The following is a 23,378-nucleotide window of genomic DNA, read 5'->3' as shown; positions in this document are numbered from 1 at the left end:
TTCTGATTAAATGACTCAATTAAGAGCAGAGCTGGAGGATCTAAATATAGGGAGAGGGCTCAGGCGGCCCTGCCTTGTGTATGTCACTCACCCCTACAGATGTGCGTGTTTGTGGTCATAAACAGCACCTGTGAGATCAGTGGAGCAGGAGCAATGTTCCAAAAACTGAAATACAGCAGGATTGGCACGTTTTTTTTTTTTTTCTTCAAGTAAAAAGGATAGTTTTTTTCCTCCTCTGGCCTATTCCATTTTCCTCTGTGAATTTAGTATTGGAATTACTTACTGTTTTAATCTGATGAATAGACTTCAGAATCTGTTCCTGGTTTAAATTATAGATCTACCACTTACTAGAAAATGATCTGGGAAAAGTTACTTAACCTCTGACCCTCAGGTTTTTTAGTAAAATGGAGATAATGATATGCACCTTGAAAAGTTGGTATAAAAAGTCAATATGAGTGTAAAAACTACCAGTACAATCCTTCCATAAGGTAATAGCCCAACTAAAATAGTTTCTTCCATTTGTTAATGATTGAATCATTCATAACAGGTCACTTAATGGAAATTTACCACATTTAGCATTCTTTGCAAGCTGTAAAATTGCTCTTTTATGATAACTTAAAAGACTCAAAAGAATTTTTTTCCAAGAGACAGCTACTGCAGACCTTTTCCTCCTATAGACAAGACAGTGAAGTTTGGAAATGCCTCTGCTCTGCCGTCTCCAGTGTTTGAGGAGTAAGCAGTTGCAAGCCAGTAACTCTACAGTTCTTGAGTTAAGGTGACTACAGATGAGATTTATCAGAGCGAGGTCTTTCAGTTCAGTTCAGTCACTCAGTCGTGTCCGACGCTTTGCGACCCCATGAATCGCAGCACGCCAGGCCTCCCTGACCATCACCAACTCCCGGAGTTCACTCAGACTCACGTCCATCGAGTCCGTGATGCCATCCAGCCATCTCATCCTCGGTCATCCCCTTCTCCTGCCACCAAACCCTCCCAGCATCAGAGTCTTTTCCAATGAGTCAACTCTTCGCATGAGGTGGCCAAAGTACTGGAGTTTCAGCTTTAGCATCATTCCTTCCAAAGAAATCCCAGGGCTAATCTCCTTTAGGATGGACTGGTTGGATCTCCTTGCAGTCCAAGGGACTCTCAAGAGTCTCCTCCAACAACACAGTTCAAAAGCATCAATTCTTTGGCGCTCAGCCTTCTTCACAGTCCAACTCACATCCATACATGACCACTGGAAAAACCATAGCCTTGACTAGACAGACCTTGGGACCTGGATGTCTTGATAGGCTTACCACATACAGAAGCACAGTTTTCCATTATAAGCATAAATTTGAGAGGGGAATTCAGGGGGATTAAAGAATGCTGTACAACTTATAGAAACTTCCCTTTAACTCATATGGTAAGGAATCTGCTTGCGATGCTGGAGACCCAGGTTCGATCCCTAGGTCAGGAAGATCTTCTGGAGAAGGGAATGAATACACTCCAGTATTCAACTTTTAGAGGAGATGTAGAAAGAAGCCAGGTTTCTTGGTTGAAGTTGAGGACAGTAAGGAAACTCTGCTTTAAGCATTTACCTAACTAGACAAGTATCATCTAGTGAAACGAAACCAAACTGACGCTATTCTGCAGGGATTATGTATGACTAAGAAAAACTGACCAGGTCCCCTGTCGGCAGCCTTAATTTGTCAGGATGGAAGCACTTGTGTAGCACCGCAGAACCAGAAAGAGTTCTTGTCTTGAAGAATTTTCCAACACAATGAACATACATTGAATAGCGTACTTAGTCCACTTGAATATGTAAACTACAGCACTGTCGGTTAGAGACACATCTAAGTGTGACATCCGCACATCCTTGATTCTTTTTCATTGAGAGGACGCTGCTTTTGAAATCATTTGGCTGAAATGTTACAGCCTGCAGTGAACTTCAAGTGGCAGGTAGTAAGCGCATCCTTTTCTTTCTGATTCCTACGATTCCCGCTCACTTAACACTTGGTTGAGAGAGACCACATCTTGGCAGCTCTTGCTGGCTTGTCCCTCTGATCACACCTAAGAGACTGGAAGAGAGGCTGTCGGTGCCTGTGTTTTAAAGGCTCCAGTACCTGCATGATTGCATGATGAAAATTAGCTTTCAAGAGCTGGTCCTCTCTCCCACCTTCACCCCCTAGTTTCTCCAGATTTGGAAATCTGGAGATTTTTAATCTCTGAAAAAAATTTTAATGAAAAGGAGGCAGACTAGCTATTCTATGTCATCAGTCTCACATTTAGAAAGTGAGGAAAGGTTTGGAAGTAACTGAAACAGGCTGAATAATAAGAAACTCAGGAAAGTTGAAGTCTGTCTTCTGGGTGTTTGGGCTTCCCTGGTAGCTCAGCTGGTAAAGAATCCGCCTGCAATGCAGGAGACCTGGGTTTGATCCCTGGTTTGGGAAGATCCCCTGGAGAAGGGAAAGGCTACCGACTCCAGTATCCTGGCCTGGAGAATTCCATGGACTGTATAGTCCATGGGGTCGCAAAGAATCAGATACAGCTGAGCAACTTCCACTTTTCTGGGTGTTTGTGGCAATAGGACATTCTTGCTGTTCCAAGACCAGCAGAATTCCTCTGTGATCTGCAGTGGATGTTCACGTTGCTTTCTTGTATAGGTTTCTTATATGTATATTTATAGCTTATATATATATACACCCATATATATATATATACACACACACGTATATATATTTACCCCCTAAGGACTCAGTCAAAGTAGAGTTCCTTTTAGCCCAACTTCTGAGCAAAGAAATAGGTGGTTTAAAAAGTGCTTTAAATCTATCAGAGAGATAGAGGTTTTAGTCATCTGTACTTTTTTCTTGTTCTAGGATTTTCTTTCCCTTCCTTTTGATTAGTGGCGAGCTTTATTTAGCTGCGTTTGACCTGTTTGAAATTGTTTGAATTGAAAGTTGAGGGCTAACTGCTTGTTTGATATATGAAAAAGAAATGCAAAGTGACTTACAGGACAAGGATCTCAAAACCACCTGAGTTCCTAGTTGGAGTAACTGGGAAAAGAAACATTTGAACAGATGATTTGTTGAAATCACAGACCATTGTTACTTTGGGGCCTTTTCTGAGACTGAGACAGCTGGAGAAAACCCTTCTCTCTCTCTCTTTCTCTCTCTACTTTTTCCTCTTTGGGATGTCATTGTACTTGTGTAGCAGTTTTAACTTTATTTTCCTCCCTCGTTTGCCTTAGGAGTAGACGATGGTGTCGCATTTTCCTTAGGGAGCTGTGTGATCAACGCTCTGTGATGCTTTTATTCAGAGCTGTTTGGAGTTGGTGCCGTTCCGGTTGTGTCCTGTGTGTTCCCTGAGTACTCTCTCTGCCTGTCTTCATTACTGCTTTTCCTTGGTCCCCTTCCTAGGGTTGGTTTTCCAGCTGGTAATGTGAGCGTGTGTGTGGCTTCAGCTTTCCTGTTCAGGCAGTCTGTGGGGTGTCTTTGGTTCTGCTTTTAAGTAATAGGTATTTTAGCTTTATCCAAAGCTTGGTAGTTTCCCAATTCTTCATAACTTTTCATTAATTCTGTAGCCTACTTTTATTTAGGCCTGTTTGGTATGGTTCTCCCCTTCTTTCTGTGAATTCTCCATCGTACTCTTCCCAGCAAAGCTCATGGCAGTTCTTGGATTCTTGGTTTAAAAGGGTTGCTCCTTATGTTTTAAAATATATACTAGCATCGAGTCTTTGGAATATTTTTATTTGCAGGTCTTCATCTTTTTAAGCATTTTCAACCCAAATCTGTAGTGTCTAGTCTGTGATTCTGTGGTTTCTGTGAGTGTCAGGAATGTTTGGGTGTCTGTTTTATCCTTCTTGGCAATCATGATTTGTTCTGAGGAGTCTGCTCTTGGTTAGGAGTATATATGGAGAAGGAAATGGCAATCCACTCCAGTATTCCTGCCTGGAAAATCCCATGGACAGAGGAGCCTGGTGGTATATGGTCCTGTTGGGTCGCAAAGAGCCTGACGCAACTGAGCAGGAGTATGTGGTTGACATTAGTACCTACATGAAATAAAGCAGGTTAAAAAAAAAAAAGTCCATTTTGAAGTAATGAAAAGTTACATTACAGATTTCCTGGTATGTTCACTTTTTGACCCTTTTTGATATTTTAATTTAAGCATCTCGGGGGAGGTAAGAGTTCTCATCAGGCCTTGAATCCTATCTAAAATTGGATGTTAGGCTAGAAAACACCTTTCCACAGTACTAATTAATATTGCCACCAGTCACTTTATGCAGTACACCTCTGAGGTACTTCCTGTTTCCATGGCATTCTAGTGAGGTGTATGGTGAAATGATTTAGACATGAAACCACTAAACTACAGGAATCATATAGTTTGCTTAGGATTTCTTAAAAGCCCCACAGTCGCTCTTTGAGAACTGGAGTCTTTTTCTGTTTCTTCACAAGATCATCAGTTTAAGAAGAGCTGGTGGTATGTCAGGAAATACACATGGAGTTTATTTAGTTACTTGGAAATACTTTCTCCAGCAAAATGGATCAGACTTTTTCGTAGAAAGATAATCTTTACAAAGTTGTCTGCTTTCTCAAGTAACTTATCCAACAGTTAAACAGTTCTAAAGCGAAGTTAATCAATATCCCGTACTTTTAGTTCCTTGATTCTTTTGATCTTTATGCCTTGATGTTTTACCATTAGAGTTAAGACAGCAATGAACCAAAGAGCAAGAGGTTGGGGCCTGGGGTGAGTCACTTGCTTCACTGACAATAGACCATTTATCTACTTTTTTTAAGGTACCTGGAAGGAGTCTGTGATACTTTTCCCCCAGTCGCTTTTGGAGCCTATATTTTATGCTGATTTGGTTGAACAATTTAGTTATTCCTCAGTATTTAAAGGGATCATTTATTTTGTCTAGTTTACTGAATTCATGCCAGTGCACAGATTGTAACAGTGCTAGTCTGAAGCTGCAGAGGGCGACTGGCCATCATCTGTCCCCTCTTCTTGTGCTTTTCTCGATTTGTAGTGCTTGGCAGCCCCCAACCCTCACCCCACCCCACCCCCATGTCTTTTTTTCGTATCTTCGGATACAAATTAGAATAATTTTCCTTTGAAACTTTCAGTGGGAATCTGGGATCTGAGGTATTGCATGGCAGAGAGTGTATTTTGTTGATACTCACACAGTTGGATAATGACATGTTTCTTTACTAGATGAGGCAGAGGTGAAGAAAACGCCCCTTGTGCGATTGGCTAATGAGGGTTCCTTTCAATGTAGAGCGAGTTCACACAGCAGTTAAAGTTAGTTTACAGCTTTTTGCTTTTTTTTTCTTTTAACATTAAGGAATACCACATAAGTTGCAGAATTCAATAGCCATGTCAAAAGGAGCATTATAAGCGTATTTTTCACATTTGGTTCTGGTAGTGCTAATAGAAATCCTTTCCATGAGTGAGACTCTATAGGGAAAGGTACTGACTTTAGAACCCTGTCTTAAACTGCATTTTTATGACGTCCTAAATCGGGTCCCACTGTAAGTCTAATCTGATTTATAAGTAGACTTTGTATGTGGCTTGAATTAATGAATTGAGGTGGTTTTTTTGTGTGTCATTTGCAAATATTTGTGTATAGAGGCTTTTAAAATTTTTTAAAGTTACAGATTTTCATTAAAGAATGTTTGAAAAGTTTTAACAAGTAAGAACGAGAGAGACTTAACCTTCCAAACCCAGCCACTGTTAATACTTTGATATATTTACACAGTTGTTCAAGCTATATACACAGTTTTATATTCTGCTTAAGGTTTTTTCCAAGTTATCATTTTTATGAACATAATTTTTAAGGACTACATAATATTCTTTTGAGTGGGCTATACTACAGCTTCCTTAACTATTTTCAAATTTTTAGATATTTATTTTTTTTCCTTACAGTAAAGAATACTCTGATGAAAATCATCGTGCAAAAACAGTTTTACGTTTTCAGTGCAGAATATTTCCTTAGTGTACCTTTCTAGAAGTGAAGCTACTGGAACAAATCTCGCCCTTTTTTTAAGACTTCTTGGGGGTTCTTTACCAGTTGAGTGCTTTTTCGTCTTTGTCAGTGTGAAATGTTTGTATTTGGAGAAGAGGGAAGGAAATCTCTGTTTGCTGACTCATGTTTTTATTTTGCACTTTAAACTGATAAGGCCACTTAGCTCTTGACATAAACTAAAGCAGGAAGTACCAAAAGGGGCAGAAAAAAATGAGTTGTCTTGCCAAGGCCATCGTGTCATGGACTCTTGAGTTCCTGATGGGAGGTGGGTTACTTGTTTGACTTGAATATAAAAAAAAAAAAAGCTTAACCCAAGGAGGCAAAAATCAGTCATCAACCTGCGTTTTGTTTCATATGCACATTTATATGCAAGAGTTTATGATCTTGTCCTTTTAATATTTTTAGTGGCATCAACTCCCACCGCCCCCTGTCCCCCTATGCCTGCCCCTCCCCCCCCCCCCGTCCCCCACAGTTGGCCCTAACAGTGTGGGTTTTGGTTGTTGTTGTTACTTTACAGGGAGGCCCGGCTTGCTGCGGTTCATGGGGTCGCAAAGAGTCGAACACGACTGAGCGACTGAACTGAACTGATTGACAATGTTGTGATTCAGTTTTTTGATGTTGTTTTTATTCCCTGGGTGGAGAGGCCTTCTATATTGAGGATGTCACCTTAGCTGTCTTTCTGAAACATGACTCTAATCACACTGATGCTCTGATTTAAAACCTTCCATTTGCCCACAGGATAATAGGCATCACAGGCCCTTCACAGTCTTGCCCTGCCCTTATTAGCCTTGAATCATCTACATCAACCTTGAACCCTAGCATTTCCCTGATGTCGGTTAGAACTACCTATTTAGAAAAGTGGTTTAAAATTTGAGGCTCTAGAGCCAGAAACATGGGTTCCCTCTCTGGCCCCACCACTTACAACCGTGCACATAAACCTTGAACAAATTAATTAACTTTTTCTGTATTTCACTTTCTTTACCTGTATAGTAAGGAAAACAGAATGCTCTCTTAAAGAGGGTTTGTCACAAAGTTTAAACCAGGTAATAAAGGGAACAACAGTGTCTCTCATGTAATGACTCCAAATATTAGTTCTATTGTTTTGCAAAATTCTGCTCATCCTGTAATGATATTTCCTCTTTGGGAAAACTTCCTGAAATCCCTGGAATTAATTGTTCCTTCCTTTTCTTCTCTCCTTTTCTGCTTTTCTGTATTGTCGGGCAGCAGTTTTCCATGCGGTAGAGCTTTTGTGACACGGTCGGTGGTTGGTTCATGGTCGGCACATGCGCAGTACAGGGGCCGCCTCTTCTGTTCCTGCGCTGAGTTCACCTGGTTCCACTCGGAACTCCTCTCCTGCTGAGACCTGCACTTGCCTCAAGACTGCTCAGCACAGTCCTTGAACTTGGCATACGGGGAGCCAGTTTCCTTTCCGAGAGCTCACTGTTAACACACTGGCTCTTCGGGATGGAGCCATCTTTGTCTCTGGCCTAAGTACTTAGGTACTTAGTTGGGTAGCCTAAGTACTTAGCAGGCACTCCGTGCAACTTAGTTGAATGAATGTCGATTGGAATAGCTAAAGCAAAGGTCTGAAATTGTGGTCCTCAGTCTCCCCAACTCCCCACCCCACCCCACCCCACACACGCCTTTTATGATAAATCTTATCAGTTCTGAGTTTAAAATAGCCCCAAGTGATTTTGATAGAAACTCACCTCCTCAATTTGAAAACTGTTGACTGAAATATAAAAACGCAGCTTTTGGAGTTAAAGAAAAGGACATACAGGATAAGGAGAAATGTATTCCACTGATAAATTGTTACTAGAGGACAAGGAAGAAAGTTGTCTTTCTTGTTCTTTTGCACAATTAACCTTTAGTAAAAGTAAATAATCATTTCAGGAGGTACACTCTGACCAAGTGTGACTCTTGATGATAGCATAGTGTTTTGTTTTCTCTTTTATTGTTAGACAAAAATAATGCCACTTTCAAAGAACTGGTAAATCTGAGTAAAACTTTACAGAAGGGAACAACTGAGCCCCTATAACCTATTGAGTAAGTAAAGCTCCACTCTTGGCCTTCTAATTCCTTCAGGGAGCTAAATCATTCATCAAACATTTATTGAGACTGATATGTGCCAGGTACAGGGCTCTGCTCCAAAGACAGGAAGACAGTCAGATAGAATTCCATTTTCCTCTTGTGAGGAAGTAACTGCTGGCATGTACAATTTGCTGTGATAGCAGTCCATCATTATTATCCCTTTCAGTTCTCAGAATCAGTAGTGATTTCCCCCTTTTATTCCTCTTACTGGTAATCTCTGCCTTTTATTGATTAGTTTTGCTAGAGGAATATCTGGTTTTATTAGTATTTTCAAAAAGTCAACTTTGATTTTATTTTCCTGTTTTATATATATATTTAATTTTTGCTCTCATTTCCTTTAACTGTCTTTGGGTTTAATTTTTGTTCCTTTTTTTTTTCTTTTGGTAGATACATAGAAAATTAGTTGCCAGCTGCTTTTATTTTCTAATTATGCACTTAAGAGTATAAACTTCCCTCTAAGCATGGATTGAGCCGCATCCTACAAGTTTGATGTGTCAGATTTTTATAATCATCCCATTTAAAACACTTTCTAATTTCCCCTATATTTTCTTCTTTGACTCACAGGTTATGTAAAAGTGTAATTATTTTCAATAACAGTATTTGGGCATTTATTCTTAGTTGTAGTATGATCAAAGCATATTCTGTATCGTTTTATTCCTTTGATATTTGTTGAGATTTGCTTAACGGCCCATTATACGGTCCTGTGTTTTTTAAAGTACTATGTATGCTGCAGTTGCTGGGTGCATACATGAACTGAGTCAAGTTTTTAAACATGCAATCTCCTAGATCTGTCAATTTTTATTTGCTTGTTTTGTCATTTACTCTGTTGATCTCCCACTAAGACTGTTTGTCATTTTAACTATTTCAGTTTCTACTTTATGTATTTTGAAACCATTACTACTTGGATAAAAAATTAGGATTGTGATATATTCATGGTAGAGCACCTCTTTTAACATTATAAAATGTTCCTCTTTTATCCTTGGTGATACTTCTTTCTTTGAAGTCTCTTTTGTCTGATTTGATAGCTCTGTGAACTTTTTTGTTTAGAATACGCACAGTACAGTTCTTTCCGTTCTTTTTCTTTCAACTTTTCTCTGTCCTTATATTTGATATGTGTCTCTTGTAAGTACACTGTATATTTTCATTTGGCTTATTTAGTCTCTTGATTTGTAAGTAATTCTCGAGACTTTGAGGATTATATCTGAATCTTACTGTTTTCTCTTTGACCCACCTATTATGTACTCCTTTTTGTCCTGAAGTTTTTTTGGTTAATCATATCTTTAAATAGAATTCCATGTTTTTAATTCCTCTATTACCTTTTTATTGCTTTTAAATTATTTTTTCAGTGGTTGCTTTATTATGACATGAATTCATAATTTGTATCTAATAATTTAATGCTTTAGCATTGCCTGGGTAGTATAAGGACCTTAGAAACTCTAAATTCATTTATCCCTTCTGCTTTTTTGTTATGCATTTTAATTCTGTCTTTTAAACACCACAAGATATTCCTGTAATTGTTTGGTAAAGTCAGTACCCTTATGGAACTCTTCATTTTTTCCTACAGTTTCTTGCTTTTCCCTTGTGCTTGAGAATTCCTCCTGGAAGCCAGTTATTTCAGATTTTGTTTGTTGTAAAGCACTTTTATTTCGCAGTCATTTTTGAATGACTTCTTTCCCTCTGAGTATCGCGTTCTGAGTTACCAGCTATCTGCTACATTTGGCAGGCTCAAGATACCATTTTACTGTGGTTTTGTTCTCATTGTTCCTGTTGAAATGTCAGCTGTCATTCTTATTGCACTCATTTGAAAGTATTGTGTCTTTTTAAAGATTTTTGTGGTAGGTTTTCAGCAATTATACCATGATATGACACATGAAAACCTGTGGATTTCTATGTCTCCTTCTTGGGATTTGTAGGGCTTCATGAATCTGTGGCTAGATGTCTGTTGCCAGTTTTGGAAAGTCTTTGGCCAGTAACTTTCAATATACCAAATCCTCTCTCACAGTTTTTCTCTCCTTCTTTCCTTTCATCTTGATCTAGTCTAGTATTAAGATGATTCTAGGCTGTTTCTAAACACTATCCATTTCAGTTTAGCCCTTGCACTAGGGCATACCTCTTCAGGGGTCTCAGCGGAAAACCTGGTATGTTTACCAGAATTTCTCCTTGGCAGGCCCTCAACTCTGTTTTTTTTTTTGGATGGGGGGACTCTCCTCAACACTGTGAGACTCCTGAAATCTCTGCTTGGTCCTTTAGCTTCTTTCTACTTGGCTTCTTACAATGTAGCTTTGGCAAATGCCTTGAGAAGAAAAGCAATGAAGAATGTTTAGCTTATCACTTCATCACTTTTCACATCTTTCCAGATGTGGCCCCTCATGTCCTGAGTACTTTGATTACTTATTGATGCCTTTAAAAAGTTGGGCTTCCCCCCCGCCCCGCACCTTGATTTATTCATTTGTATTTTATTCAACTTTTGTAGTTGTTTGGGGAGGAGGTTGATTGGATACCTGCTATGCAATCTTAGCTGGAGTTGGTGCAAAGTTATCATCTTTCATCTTTTTCACCATTTGCATTTTTATCTAGTGAAGAGTAACTGGAAGGTTTAAATGAAACAGCTTGACTAAAGTATTTGGTACAGTATGGGTTCATGCATTTGATTCGTTTCACGTCAATAAAAAGCATATTTGAAGAAGCAGAGAATGAATTTCCTACCTTAATTCCCTAATAGTCCAAAGGCATAGACTTATTTACTGAATAAAGACCCTAAAATGTTGCTACATTTATCTAGTATAAATATAACTAACTACCTTTTCTTTTAGCATGAGATACTTGAGCAAACCAAAAACAGATGTTAAGACTGTTGTAGTTCTGTTGCTTTTAGTTTTTGTTGATTGAGGTATATTTTGAAATAAATATTTTAGAGCCCATGAGTGACTATAAATATAAAATATCACAGTATCTGTTGAGAACTTGAACTTTTTTTGCTTCTACCTCATAACTCGTATAAAGAGTAGCATACTTCATTTTAAATTGCATCTCAGTTTATTCATCTATAAAATTGCAATGATTGTATTACCTAGTTGAAATAATTATTTAAAGGGTTAAATACTGTGCTGGTCTGCTGCCATAACAAAATACCACTGATGGAGTGGCTTAAATAAAATGTATTTCTTACAGTTCTGGAGTCTGTGAAGTCCAAGATGAAGGGTCCAACCAGTGTGGTTTCTTGTGAGAGCTATCTTCCAGGCTTGTAGGCAGCGGCCTTCTTTCTGTTTCTGCAGGTGGCCTTTCCTCAGTGGGTACACACATAGGGCAGGAGAGAAATCTCTCCCTTCTTATGAGGCCACTAATCCTCTCAGGTTAGGACCCCACCCTCATGACCACATTTGACCTTAATTACTTCCTTAAAGGCTCCAGGTTCCACCTCCAAATATAGTCACACTGAGGCTTCAATATGAGTTTGGGGGTGGGTGGGTGCATAATTCATTCCATAGCACACTGTAATACATAAAAGCGCTTAAAATAGTACCTGGCCCATGGTAATTGTTTAATAAATTGTGATTTTGTGGTGGAGATGATTTTAAACATCTTTTCCCCTTTTTTCTTTTCTAGGTGCTCGCTTTGGGTTCCTTTTGGAAACACCAGGAATGGTCATTTCTACTTTTCAGGACCTCCGCATGAAGAAGCTAAGGAGAATCTTATGTAGATAAGTGAAGCCTCTCTCACTGTCCTTCCGCGTTTGGGGACGTCTGTATTTCTCCCTCCACAAGGAGTGTGCGCAGCACCATCATGAACGTGACAAGTTTGTTTTCCTTCACAAGTCCAGCTGTGAAGAGACTTCTTGGCTGGAAACAGGGTGACGAGGAAGAAAAATGGGCAGAGAAGGCCGTTGATGCTTTGGTGAAAAAACTGAAGAAAAAGAAGGGTGCCATGGAGGAACTGGAAAAGGCCCTGAGCTGCCCGGGCCAGCCCAGTAACTGCGTCACCATTCCCCGCTCCCTGGACGGCAGACTGCAGGTCTCCCACCGGAAGGGGCTGCCTCACGTCATCTACTGCCGCGTGTGGCGCTGGCCCGACCTTCAGAGCCACCACGAACTGAAGCCGTTGGAATGCTGCGAGTTTCCCTTCGGCTCCAAGCAGAAGGAGGTGTGCATCAACCCCTACCACTATAAGCGAGTAGAAAGCCCCGGTGAGTGAATCCGTTCCTGTAGAGGCATTGAGCAGATCTGTGTTGCTTCTCGAAATCATCCCTTTCCATGTGTTTTTTGTTGTTGTAATTTCTAAGAATTAGGGGAAAAGTCATGTCTGTCAGTCCTTGAAAGGGTCATCCGTTCTAACAGCATAGTCTCTAGTTAACTTTATGCCTTGGGAGCAGGGCTGTGAAAACTGTCATGGAGGCATTAATACATCTACCTTTCCATAAATTGGTTTTTTTGCTAAATTTATTCTTTATGTTTCCCTTTGGTTCTGTGCATTTCTCAAGACAGAGGTAGCTATGATTTTATTGCAAGGGAAGAAAATCAGGAAAGAAGCATGATGTTGCTGTCTACATACTTGAGGGTGGTTGCCAGTGACTTATATCACTTTATCCTTAAAAATAGCGCTTTTTATCATCTCCAGTAGAATTTTGCGATGGCATACTCCGTGTGGAGGATATGAAGGAATTACGTTCTGCTGTGGAATCATCTGATACTATTACTTTATATGAGATACTCCTAGTTTTTACATGTGTGACCTTGGAGGGGGTGGAGGAAGCATAATAAAGGTTTAACATTTACTAGGTTTTGACTTTAATTAGAGCCCACATTCTAGACAGTGGCATCAGTTGGAAAGTGATTAGGCAATCTCAGGCGCTTAAATATCTCAGTGTCAGATTGGAATCAAATTTGTTGATGGATTAGTTATTAATAGCTGATGGTTACCAGGTGTTCCCAAATGAGGCTGTGTGTTAGATTCATGTGGCTCTCTCCCAGAAATTCTTATTCTGGCAGAGCCCAGTGATCCATGTTTTTGTTTTTTGGTTTTTGATCCATGTGTCACATGTACTCCAGATAGTGTTGATAGGGGCTATTGGGTTGGTGTTTGGGGACTATGCTATATCCCATACTAACCTGACTGTCAAATGAAAAGCATTCTGGTTTCTTATGGAATATTTATGACATTTCAAAAGGGAATAATACGCATCTTTGTATCCACCACCCAGTTGCCTTCAGTAACTACTGTTCCGAATTTGATGATTAGATTTGATGGACATCATTCCCAGGCATGCTTTTTACTGTTGTTTTGTATGTATGAATCCTTGACAGTATGTACTGGTATTTTGAATAGTTAAAGGTATTGTATAGTGATATTAGAGTATCCTTCTATAGCTTGCTGCATTCATTCAACATCATGGTTTTGTGATTTCTGTATTACACACTTCAGGGTTACTTTGTCAAGGCCTGTGAAAAATCCTCAGGAGGTTTCATTTGAATTTCACCGATTTCATGTGGGGAAGGATTGACATAGTTGTGCTCTTGAGCATAATATTTTTCTAAATTTATTTAGGTTTTTAGGTTTTCTCCTTGAAAGTTCTTGCACATCTTTTCTTAGGTTTATCAGTATTTCTAGATAACCAGGTTTTATTGTATCCTTTTAAAAGTTACATTTTGTTACAGTTGTTCATGGCTAGAACTGTACTTGATTTTTTTCCAACAATCTTGATGAATTCTCCTTGTTCTAATATACACATTCTTTCACTGCTTGTTAGATCCACCATGATGTAAATTTTAACATATAATATATACAACAGGGTCATTCAGGTACATGGCTTTTTGATTCCCATAGTAATTTTAAGAGGTACAGAGGGAAGATTCTAATCCCACCTTACAAACGGCGAAACTGAGGTCCCTATTAACTAAGTGACCTGTGTGTCAGACAACTAAGAACTGGATTGAGAAAACATTGTGGATCCGTTTTCTCCAGACCTCTCCCTCCATCCTATGTATGACCTTTCACCCTGTGCAGCAGCAGTTGCCTCCTGACTGGTGCCCCCTGCAGGGGGACTAGTGCACTACAGAGAGTGTTCTTCCAGGCTGCACGCTCTAGCGATGTAACCTTCCTGCTTCCCATTCCTGTACACACAGCTGTGTGTTCTGGTCCTCGCCTACCGTGCCAGCTTCTTTTCCCACCTTGATTCTTTCATGTACTTCCCTGGTGACACAAGTGGTAAAGAACCTGCCTGTCAATGCAGGAGAGGCAAGAGACACAGGTTTGATCCCTGTGTTGGGAAGACCCTGTGGAGAAGGAAACGGCAACTGGCTCTAGTATTCTTCTTGCCTAGAGAATCCCATGGACAGAGGATCCTAGTGGGCTGCAGTCCATGGGGCCACAGAGAGCTGAGCGTGACTGAGCACGCACACGCTTCGTGTGGTTGAGTCACGTGGGAACGCTTGGATGCACTCCTCCCACGTGCCTCATTTCTTCTCCTTCTCCTGAGTCTTCCTTGCAGGATAGTAAGTCAAGCTCCAAGGTGGCAGGAACCATGTGCATAATTAACATCTGTACTTTTAATAATGAGCACAATTCAGTACATTTCTGATACTAAAGGCAAACACTACTTTTAATTTCTCTGGCCATTTTCTTTTTTGACAGATGAGTTTTTGGTTTGTTTATACCCTCTGACCATTATCTTCCCTTTTGTTTCCTTTCATTGCCATTACTATCTGACATTAGATGAATATTAAAACATTAAAAGTTAATACGGAAATGATTTTGTTACTGTTAGTAATTTAGAGATCCTGATGTTGGGAAAGATTGAGGGCAGGAGAAGGGGATGACAGAGGATGAGATGGTTGGATGGCATCACCGACTCAATGTACATGGGTTTGGGTGGACTCTGGGAGTTGGTGATGGACAGGGAGGCCTGGCGTGCTGCGGTTCATGGGGTCGCAAAGAGTCGGACATGACTGAGCAACTGAACTGAGTAATTTACATGTAAAAGACTTGACAGGTAGGAGTTGGAAAACCAGCTAAAATAAGGCATTTTGAGACTCCATGGATATCACTTCATCCTCCCCTTTAGCCGAGAATGGGGAGCCATATGTAGACCAGTTCTCAAAACCTACAAGGCCAAGATCTGGTGAATTTGAACAGGTCAGGATTTTCCTTATATTTTTCATACTGTGAAGAGGATTGAGAACAAATGGACTTTTTCAGAGACCACCATGAAGCAATCCCTGCACTTTGTGGGGGAAAAGCCCCACTAAATCAAAGGGCTGGGGGGCCTTAGCCCTGCACACTCGCAGTTACTCAGGCATGCGGCAGGGCACACTCCTGGCTGTTTCTGTGAACTGGGAAACAAGGCGGAGTTCTGAGCTGCAGAGGCACAGCTCAGCACTGCATTCCTTTGAACCTTGTTTTTACCTCTGAACTGTTTTACTTCAAATACAGTATTTCAAAGAGCAGTTTAGCCGTTGAAGCATAAGTTAATCAGGTCTCCCAAATTTGTTGTTTTCTGCCAAGGCCCCTGTTGAGACCTCAGGAGGAAAGTCCAGGAGAAACTGCAAGTGTCTGGAAGGTTTAGAGCAGTGGTTTTTCAAAGTGTGTGGTCCCCAGACTAGCAGCATTGGCATCACCTGGGAACTTGGTTGAAATGCATATTTTTAGATCCTTGCACAGACCTATTGAATCAAACTCTGGGGATGGGGCCAGCAGTCTGTGTTTGGACAGGCTCTCCAGGTGATCCTGATTCAGGCTTAAAGTGTGAGAACCACTGGTTTCCAGGCAAGTCATCAAGTCCAGTTGACAAGATGAGGTCTCTTACTGAAAAGAGATGCTAATGAGTTAAGAGTTTGAAATCCCTCTTTATTTAGAAAGTTGCATTTTGTTAGGGGTATAAAATTGACTTGCTTGCTCTAGAATGTCCCTTCCTGCTGATATTTATAAAGTTTAGCATTCTGATACAGTGAGTCTTTAGGGGGGTGGGAGAGTAGACAGGGAGAAAGGAATGCTTTGTTATTTGACCCATAGACATTTTCTAATTGTTCTTTTCGATACCTTTTACTATCTCTGTTTCTTTGACCAAAAATAATTTTAATGGATTTAAGTAACTGCTGTTTTTCTTTAACCTATGCCATTTGTTTTGATTTTTTTAGACACAAAAGAGTCTAAAAATTGTAGTGGTCTGGGAAGAAACCAAAAGTTATAGGAACACTTTTATTCATCACAGTTAACAATGGGATTTACCTATGGCTGATTTATGTTGTGGTTTGACAGAAAAGAGCAAAATTCTGTAAAGCAATTATCCTTCAATAAAAAATAAATAAATTTTTTTAAAAACCCAAAAAACAATGGGATAGGGTGTGAGAGGCAAGAACCTTTTAGGCTTCCCTGGTGGCTCAGACGGTAAAGAATCTGTCTGCACTGCAGGAGACCCTGGTTCAATCCCTAGGTTTGGGAAGATCCCCTAGAGGAGAGTATGGCAACCCACTCCAGTATTCTTGCCTGGAGAATCCCTTGGGCAGAGGAGCCTGGCGGGCTGGTAGTCCATGGTGTCACAAAGAGTCGGACACAACTGAACAACTAATTTCTTTTGTTCTTTTTTGGTAAGTACTTACCAGAGCTAGCACCAAGGTCCAGGGTAGCTTGGCCATTAATGAAACATGCATCTTTGGGAAAAGTATTGATAGAAAGCAATAAGACTTGTGTGCAAGTGTGTGGACAGTTGTAGGAAAGAGGAAGTCCTTGCGGCTTCTGAAGACTCTGACCCTGTTGATGATGTAACAGGCGGCTGTTTACTTGGACTTTTGGTAATCTTTAGAGTCCAGGCTACTTATTAGTGGTTGGGTTAAATGGCGGTCCTCTCTTTCTTGACCAAAGAAAATGCTGACATGATGAAGTCAGTTGTCTCGCTGTGGAGTGAAAGCCATTCTGTTGCTATCTGCCGCCATTAAAATGCCTTGGTAGAGATTTCCTGTCTTTTTTTTTTCTTTTTCTTTTTTTAATGTTTTTCACATGGTTCCTGAGAATTATCTTCTCTGCTTTGAACTTCAAAGGCCATATCGAATCTGAGCTTGAAATTCTGACATTGCAATTTTGATTCGGATCTCTCAAGTAACACCCTGGTGTTCGCTTCCTGGTGCTGCTTTCATGTTCAGCATCATAGCTCCCAGCTGTTTAAAATTCACCTAAAATCCTCTTCAGGATTCACCTAAAATCTTCTTCACCTGTTGACTGAGTGCAGCGTTTGCCCCTTCAGCTGCCTCAGTCACCGGGTAGTTCCTAGCTCCGTAAATTTTGCCTTAAAATCTTAGAAATGGACAGTGCATGGGTGGTTCCTGGGATCTGAAGGGGAGTGGGCGTGGCTGTAAAGGCAGCCTGGGGGAGGGACCGTGGGGTGGATGGAAGTGTTCCGTGTCTTGGCTGTATCTGTGTCCGTGTCCTGGCTGATCCCGTGCTAGTTTTTCGGGATGTCACCACTGGAGGATACTCGGTACAGGGTAGACAGGATTTCTCTGTTATTTCTCACAGCTGCATGTGAACCTGCCATTATCTGAATCTAAAAATGGTGATCCGCGAAAGAAGCAGCTAGTCTTGAATCAGTCACCTGAGTGCCCCTCCTCAAGACACACCGTTGTGTCTGGCAGGCAGCAGAGGTGCTCTACGAGTAGTTTCGTTTTGTCACACAGAATATTAAAAAGATGTATACTGAAGGCTCAAGATTTAATAAAATTAATATTCAAAAATAGAATAAAAATCTGTAATGTGTTTCTTCATGTTGTTAATGTGATTTTTTTTCTTGAGCCAATGATGACAAAAACCTCTATGTAATTAAAGTGCCTTTTTTTACAGTCTTGTATTAGTATATCCATTTGGAGGATGGGGAAGGGTGGGGCGGGGGGAGTATTAACTCTGCCTCCAAGTTTATCTGAATGATGTGGATATCTAGGAGTCTGGTAACTGAAGCTGTAAGCCAGATACCTAGATGCAGCAGTTAGACGCAGAAGCAGTTGGAAGCAGTTGTGAAGATTTGGGATTAACTGTCAACAGTATCAACTATAAAGGTTAAAGCTTTATGACCTGTGCATCATACTCAGTGTTCTCTAGAGAATCAGAACCAATAGGATAGATACAGATCCTATGTATTTATGAGATCCTGTTAAATTTAAAAATTTACTAATTATCCTACTAATAAGGCTACTATTGGTACTTCCCTGGCGGTCCAGTGGTTAGGATTCAGTACTGTGTGATGAGGGCCTGGGTTCAGTCCCTGGTTGGGGAACCTCACATCCCACAAGCTGCATGGCATGCCCTCCTCCAAATAGATTTTTGAAAGGCTTAAAAAGAAGCCTAATACCTGTTATAGATTTATTATGGACGCTGGCTCACATGAGTGTGGAGGCCAAGAAATCCCACAATCCACTGTCTGCAAGCTGAGGAGCCAGGCAGGCTCTTAATGTAATCCCAGTTTTAGCCCAGCGGCCTGGGAACCAGGAGCACTGGTATGCAAGGGCAAGAGAAGACGTGCTCCAGGCTCTTTGTTCCCAATCAGCATTTGGGTGCAGTCCACTCACATTGGCAAGGATGGTCTTCCTTACTCAGTCTGTCATTTCAGATGCTTCTGTCCTCTGGAGACTCCCTCAAAAGACACAGCAAGAAGTACTGTCTCACCAGTTCTCTGCTGATCCTTTAGCTTAGTCAAGGTAACACACAGAATTAACCATCCCACCCCATGAAAAAAAAAACCCCGAATAAAATAGGAGCACTATTGTAGCTAATTCAATAAAGACTTTTAAAACGGTCCTTGTAAAAAAAAGAAAATTTATTTTCACTCAAACACCTACAATTCATGTACAGCTCCCCAGGAACTGAGTCTGCCCCAGAAAGACTGTAAAGAATCTGCCAGCAGTGCAGGAGAGCCAGGTTCAATCCCTGGGTCCCTGGAGAAGAGAATGGCAACCCACTCCAGTATTCTTGTCTGGAGAATTCCACGGGCAGAGAAGCCTGGACGGCTACAGTCCGTGGGTCGCCAAGAGTCAGACACCACTGAGCAACACACACACACTCACACACACACACACAGGAAAGACAGGCATGAGAGTACAGCACAGTGTGCTAAATTGAATGATACAAGTGTGTATGGGGGACACAACCAACTCTTAGAAGCCTGGAGGTGCCCCTAGAACTCAGCTCACCTGACTCTAATGCGTCGGACATTGTGTTCCAGTCTGTGCGGTAGTCCAGATATATATGTATTAACATGTGTGTCTGTATATGTTTCATTGTACAAAGTATTTAAATCAGTTTACGAGGAGACTTACAGTAGAGAGTATTACTAATAAAGTAGGCCAGGGGGAAAAAAACTTCATAAGGAAGGTCAAGACTAAGGAAAATCACCACACGGGTGCTCCAGGAATGACTGATACAGATGTATCAGAGTCGAGTTACTGTGTGTGTGCGGTCCTAGGCTGGATGGTTTGCTCCTACTTTTGGTGTGGGAGAGATATGTGTGTGACCCTGAGATGAAGGAAGAATGCTTTAAAGGTTGTAGAGCATTTATGCCTGAGTCTGGATGGTGGGTGAGAGCCACTGAGGCAGTATGCAGAGACTTCCTGCTGGAGGGGATCCTTGGGGCAAGAGCGGTGTTCTCAGCCTTTGAGTTCCTTTTCCATCGTCCACTCAGGGCTCTATTCTCCCATCCACGTGGAAGGTTTGTTTCGCAAAAGCATTTCGCTACTACTGCTTCCATCCAGGCTCAAGGCCCAGCCACGTGGACGTGGACTTTAGATGGCAAACTTTTTTCCCCTGTATTATCATTGGCATGTGGCTTGTGTCTGATAATTTCATCACTGTCATCTGCAGTTTTATTAGAAACGGATAAAGTAATGTAATCGTGTGTAGGATTTTATACCCAGATCTCTTAGTGGATTCCTTTATCTTAAACCCAAGACAAAATATGACGTTGATTGTTTTGCTCTTTTCTTCTTTCCTTGAGCAGCTGTTCTTAGTGCCTGATTTGGGGGCACTGGTTTTGTGTTATTTATGAATGGATGAACTCATGGTAAGCTTTAGCAGTTACTATGTATTATTTGTACATAAAATATAAAAGTACATGAATTACATAAGTTGAAGCAGATATCTAGATAATTATTATGTGACTTGTTTCTGGGCAGAGTTTTTTTATTGCCAGATCTTTCCCAACTTGAAGTTTTAAGACTGTGATCCGCAGATTGTACGAAGTATCTTGCTCACACTTTTGTTTTCCTGACCATTATCCTCTACTTCCTTCCGTCTCTGTCTCTGCAACAATTAGGTGGGCTGCTGCTGCTGCTGCTGCTGCTGCTGAGCCGCTTCAGTCGTGTCCGACTCTGTGCGACCCCATAGACGGCAGCCCACCAGGCTCCCCCGTCCCTGGGATTCTCCAGGCAAGAACACTGGAGTGGGTTGCCATTTCCCTCTCCAATGCGTGAAAGTGAAAGTGAAGTTGCTCAGTCGTGTTTGACTCTTAGCAACCCCATGGACTGCAGCCTACCAGGCTCCTCTGTCCATGGGACTCTCCAGGCAAGAGTACTGGAGTGGGGTGCCATTGCTTAGAGAAGATACATTCAGACTTTTTGGATTCACTTAAGGTTCATCGCCGTTGCATTGTTGTTCCTCCAGTTCATAAGGCTGTAGGAAAACTAGCCAGCCAGCAGCTATTAAAAACCAAGCACACACTCAAAGAACCATGGCTGATGGAAAAGCAATTTTGAAAACCACAGAGAAACACTTGTAATAAAGTAGTTCACTGATGGCAATTGTGAGATAGTAATGTTTTCAATCAAAAGGAAAAGCCTAGCTAATAACTTCCAAGACTAGCTTGGGGTGAACTAACATTAAGACCTGTGAGTATTGTGTTGGGGCTTTTGATCCCCACATGTGGCTCCTCCTCAAACAGCAATTTCTTGTGGGTCTGGGAGTGTTTTGTGTGGTTGTGGTGGGGACGCTGCAGGTGACCTGCCCTCGGTTGGTGTAGTGCCTTAGGCCCTTGATGGACCCTTGAAAAGTGAGAGAAATGAGGGGGAAGGTTAGCTTTTGTAATGATCTCGGGCTGATTCTCTTGGTTTTACTTTCAGCCTCCTTGGTATTAGAAGTTCAAAGCTTCAGAGCAAAGACTGGACATTTCTTTCTCCCGAAACTGTCCCATCTCCTTGTCTTTTTCTAATTTGAAATGCAGTAGTCTCTCAAATGACCCAGCATCATGCCTGATAACCCTGAGCTAGCCAAATCACCAGACCTCCGCCCTGATATTTGGAAAAACGAGATTTGTTTGGGGAGGAGATAAGGAAGGAAAGAGTGGAGCTTTACAGAGCAGGGCTGAGGGACTTCTGGCAGCTGGAGGCTACCCTGACTACGGTGTTAAAAATCTCAAGAGGGCCTGGAGAAAGGAGAACTGAAAAACAAATTTTGTTAATTTGCTAGCGTGGCACTGTTAGATGCTGGTCTCAGGACTGATTTGAAAGGCTGCAGACTTGTTTCGCTGTGTTTAGTCTGGTCTAGGCACTCATGACGTCAGCACCAGTTCTTCCCTGTGGGTGCAGATGTGTTAAGGGACTGAAACTGTCCCTTAACCCGTTTCACCTTCCTAATTACCAGTGCCCTCAACTGAATTTCTCCATTGTCGTGACCTTCAGCACCGAAGCCTGCCCTTTAGCATTCCATTCAGTCTGCTCTTCATGACACTGGTACGGGCCACGTGGGCTGTATGACTAGAAGTAATGTTAACCTCTCTGAGAAAGAAAGAAATCTGGAAACAGAGACTTTGTTTAAATAAAGAAATTTAGATCCACAAAGGACTGTTTGGCATTTTTCTCCCCTGGTTATGTCTTTATTTTTCTTTTTTTGAGAGAATCTAGTTTCCAAAATTGGTAAGCTTTGATTTATTAGCTATATGAGGAGTAGACTTTTTTTTTAATTAAAAAAATTTTTTTAAATTATTTTTTACCTCACCAGTGGGCATGTAGGATCTTAGTTCCCTATGTGCATGCTAAGTCGCTTTAGTCGTGTCCAGCGCTTTGCAACCCTGTGGACTGTAGTCCGCCAGGCCCCTCTGTCCATGGGATTCTCCAGGCAAGAATACTGGAGTGGGCTGCCATGCCCTGCTCCAGGGAATCTGCTCATCCCAGGGACCAAACCCCCATCTCTTGTGTCTCCTGCATTGGCAGGTGCGTTTTTTACCGCTAGTACCACCTGAGAAGCCCTCCTCAAACCCATTCCTTGCGCTGGAAGCGCAGTCTTTCCACCACGTTAAGTTCTGTCCTCCGCCCCCACCCCATTCTTTAAATGCTTGTTCTTACGCTCTGGAGTCCATTTAGTAGGTCTTGCAGTGAAAGATGAGGTTCACATCCTACTGCATTGTGATGTCATCTCCAAAGCAGCTCTCTGAGATGCTGCTGTCCTCTGCTCCCTGCTCTCTCTCACAAAGCAGCCGTTTCTTACCTGAGTTAAGAGTATGGCTCACCTGGTCACACATCACCTGACCCCCTGCCCACTTGCCTGGGTGGGCTCTTCAGTCAGGAAAAGGCAAAAGGAGAGACTGTGACTCTTGAGAATTATTTGGGCAGCTTTTTGTAAACTGAAGGTAAACCTACATATGGCAACAGAGTGAAATTAATTGCCTTGTATGTTTTTTCCTGTATGTTTCCCTATAATTCCATCTAGCTAGCTCTGTAGCAGACTCAGCAGTACTTTTTCTGTGATGGTGTTGTTTCTTTAAGCATGTAAAAAGTGTCTCCAGGGTATGGTGCTGTATTGGAAAGGTTTGTTGTTGTTGTTGTTGTTTGTTTGTTTTTTAAAAGAAAACATTAAAAAAAATTTTTTTTAATTGTAGGAAAATTGCTTTACAACAGTGTGTTGGTTTCCAGACAGGTATTTAGGTACAGTGGTCAAGTTAGGAAAGAATTGTGGGCAAGTGCTTTTGAAACATCTAACGACAGCTTTTCAATAGGAAAAAGAACAGCTGATGTTAAAATGAGTTATTTTTCAAAGAGAAAACTGATAGGAGCATGTCCTAAGGACTCAGGTCAGCTTGAAGGGGCTGTTCCTGGCTAAAGCAGATAGTATGACCAACAAGATGATTAAGGTCAGAAATGAATTATCAGCCACTGGAGGATAAAAACAGGGATCCAAGCGGATAGTGAATGAGGGAGAGGGCTGCCCAAGGTGGCTCAGTGGTAAAGAGTCCGCCTGCCGATGCAGGAGATGCACTTTCTATCCGAGTCAGGAAGAATTCCTAGAGGAGGAAATCCCAACCCACTCCAGTATTCCTGGGAAATCT

The 23,378-nt window shown here is 41.3% G+C and overlaps 1 protein-coding gene across 12 annotated transcripts in view; it reads left to right on the top strand.

The window, feature by feature from the left end:
• Positions 1–23,378, top strand: part of SMAD1 (SMAD family member 1) — an 82,533-nt gene that overhangs the window by 24,108 nt on the left and 35,047 nt on the right. For all 12 annotated transcript variants that reach the window (XM_069556765.1, XM_069556774.1, XM_069556766.1 and 9 more), the window contains one exon: positions 11,696–12,272. In XM_069556765.1, the coding sequence (XP_069412866.1) occupies positions 11,873–12,272 (400 nt within the window). In that variant the 5' untranslated portion in view covers positions 11,696–11,872. The remainder of the gene's footprint in view (positions 1–11,695; positions 12,273–23,378) is intronic.

Source organism: Ovis canadensis, chromosome 17, assembly GCF_042477335.2.
Source record: "Ovis canadensis isolate MfBH-ARS-UI-01 breed Bighorn chromosome 17, ARS-UI_OviCan_v2, whole genome shotgun sequence".
NCBI lineage: Eukaryota > Metazoa > Chordata > Mammalia > Artiodactyla > Bovidae > Ovis > Ovis canadensis.
The sequence above is the reverse complement of the archived record's forward strand: the minus strand, read 5'-3'. Positions and strand labels throughout refer to the sequence as shown.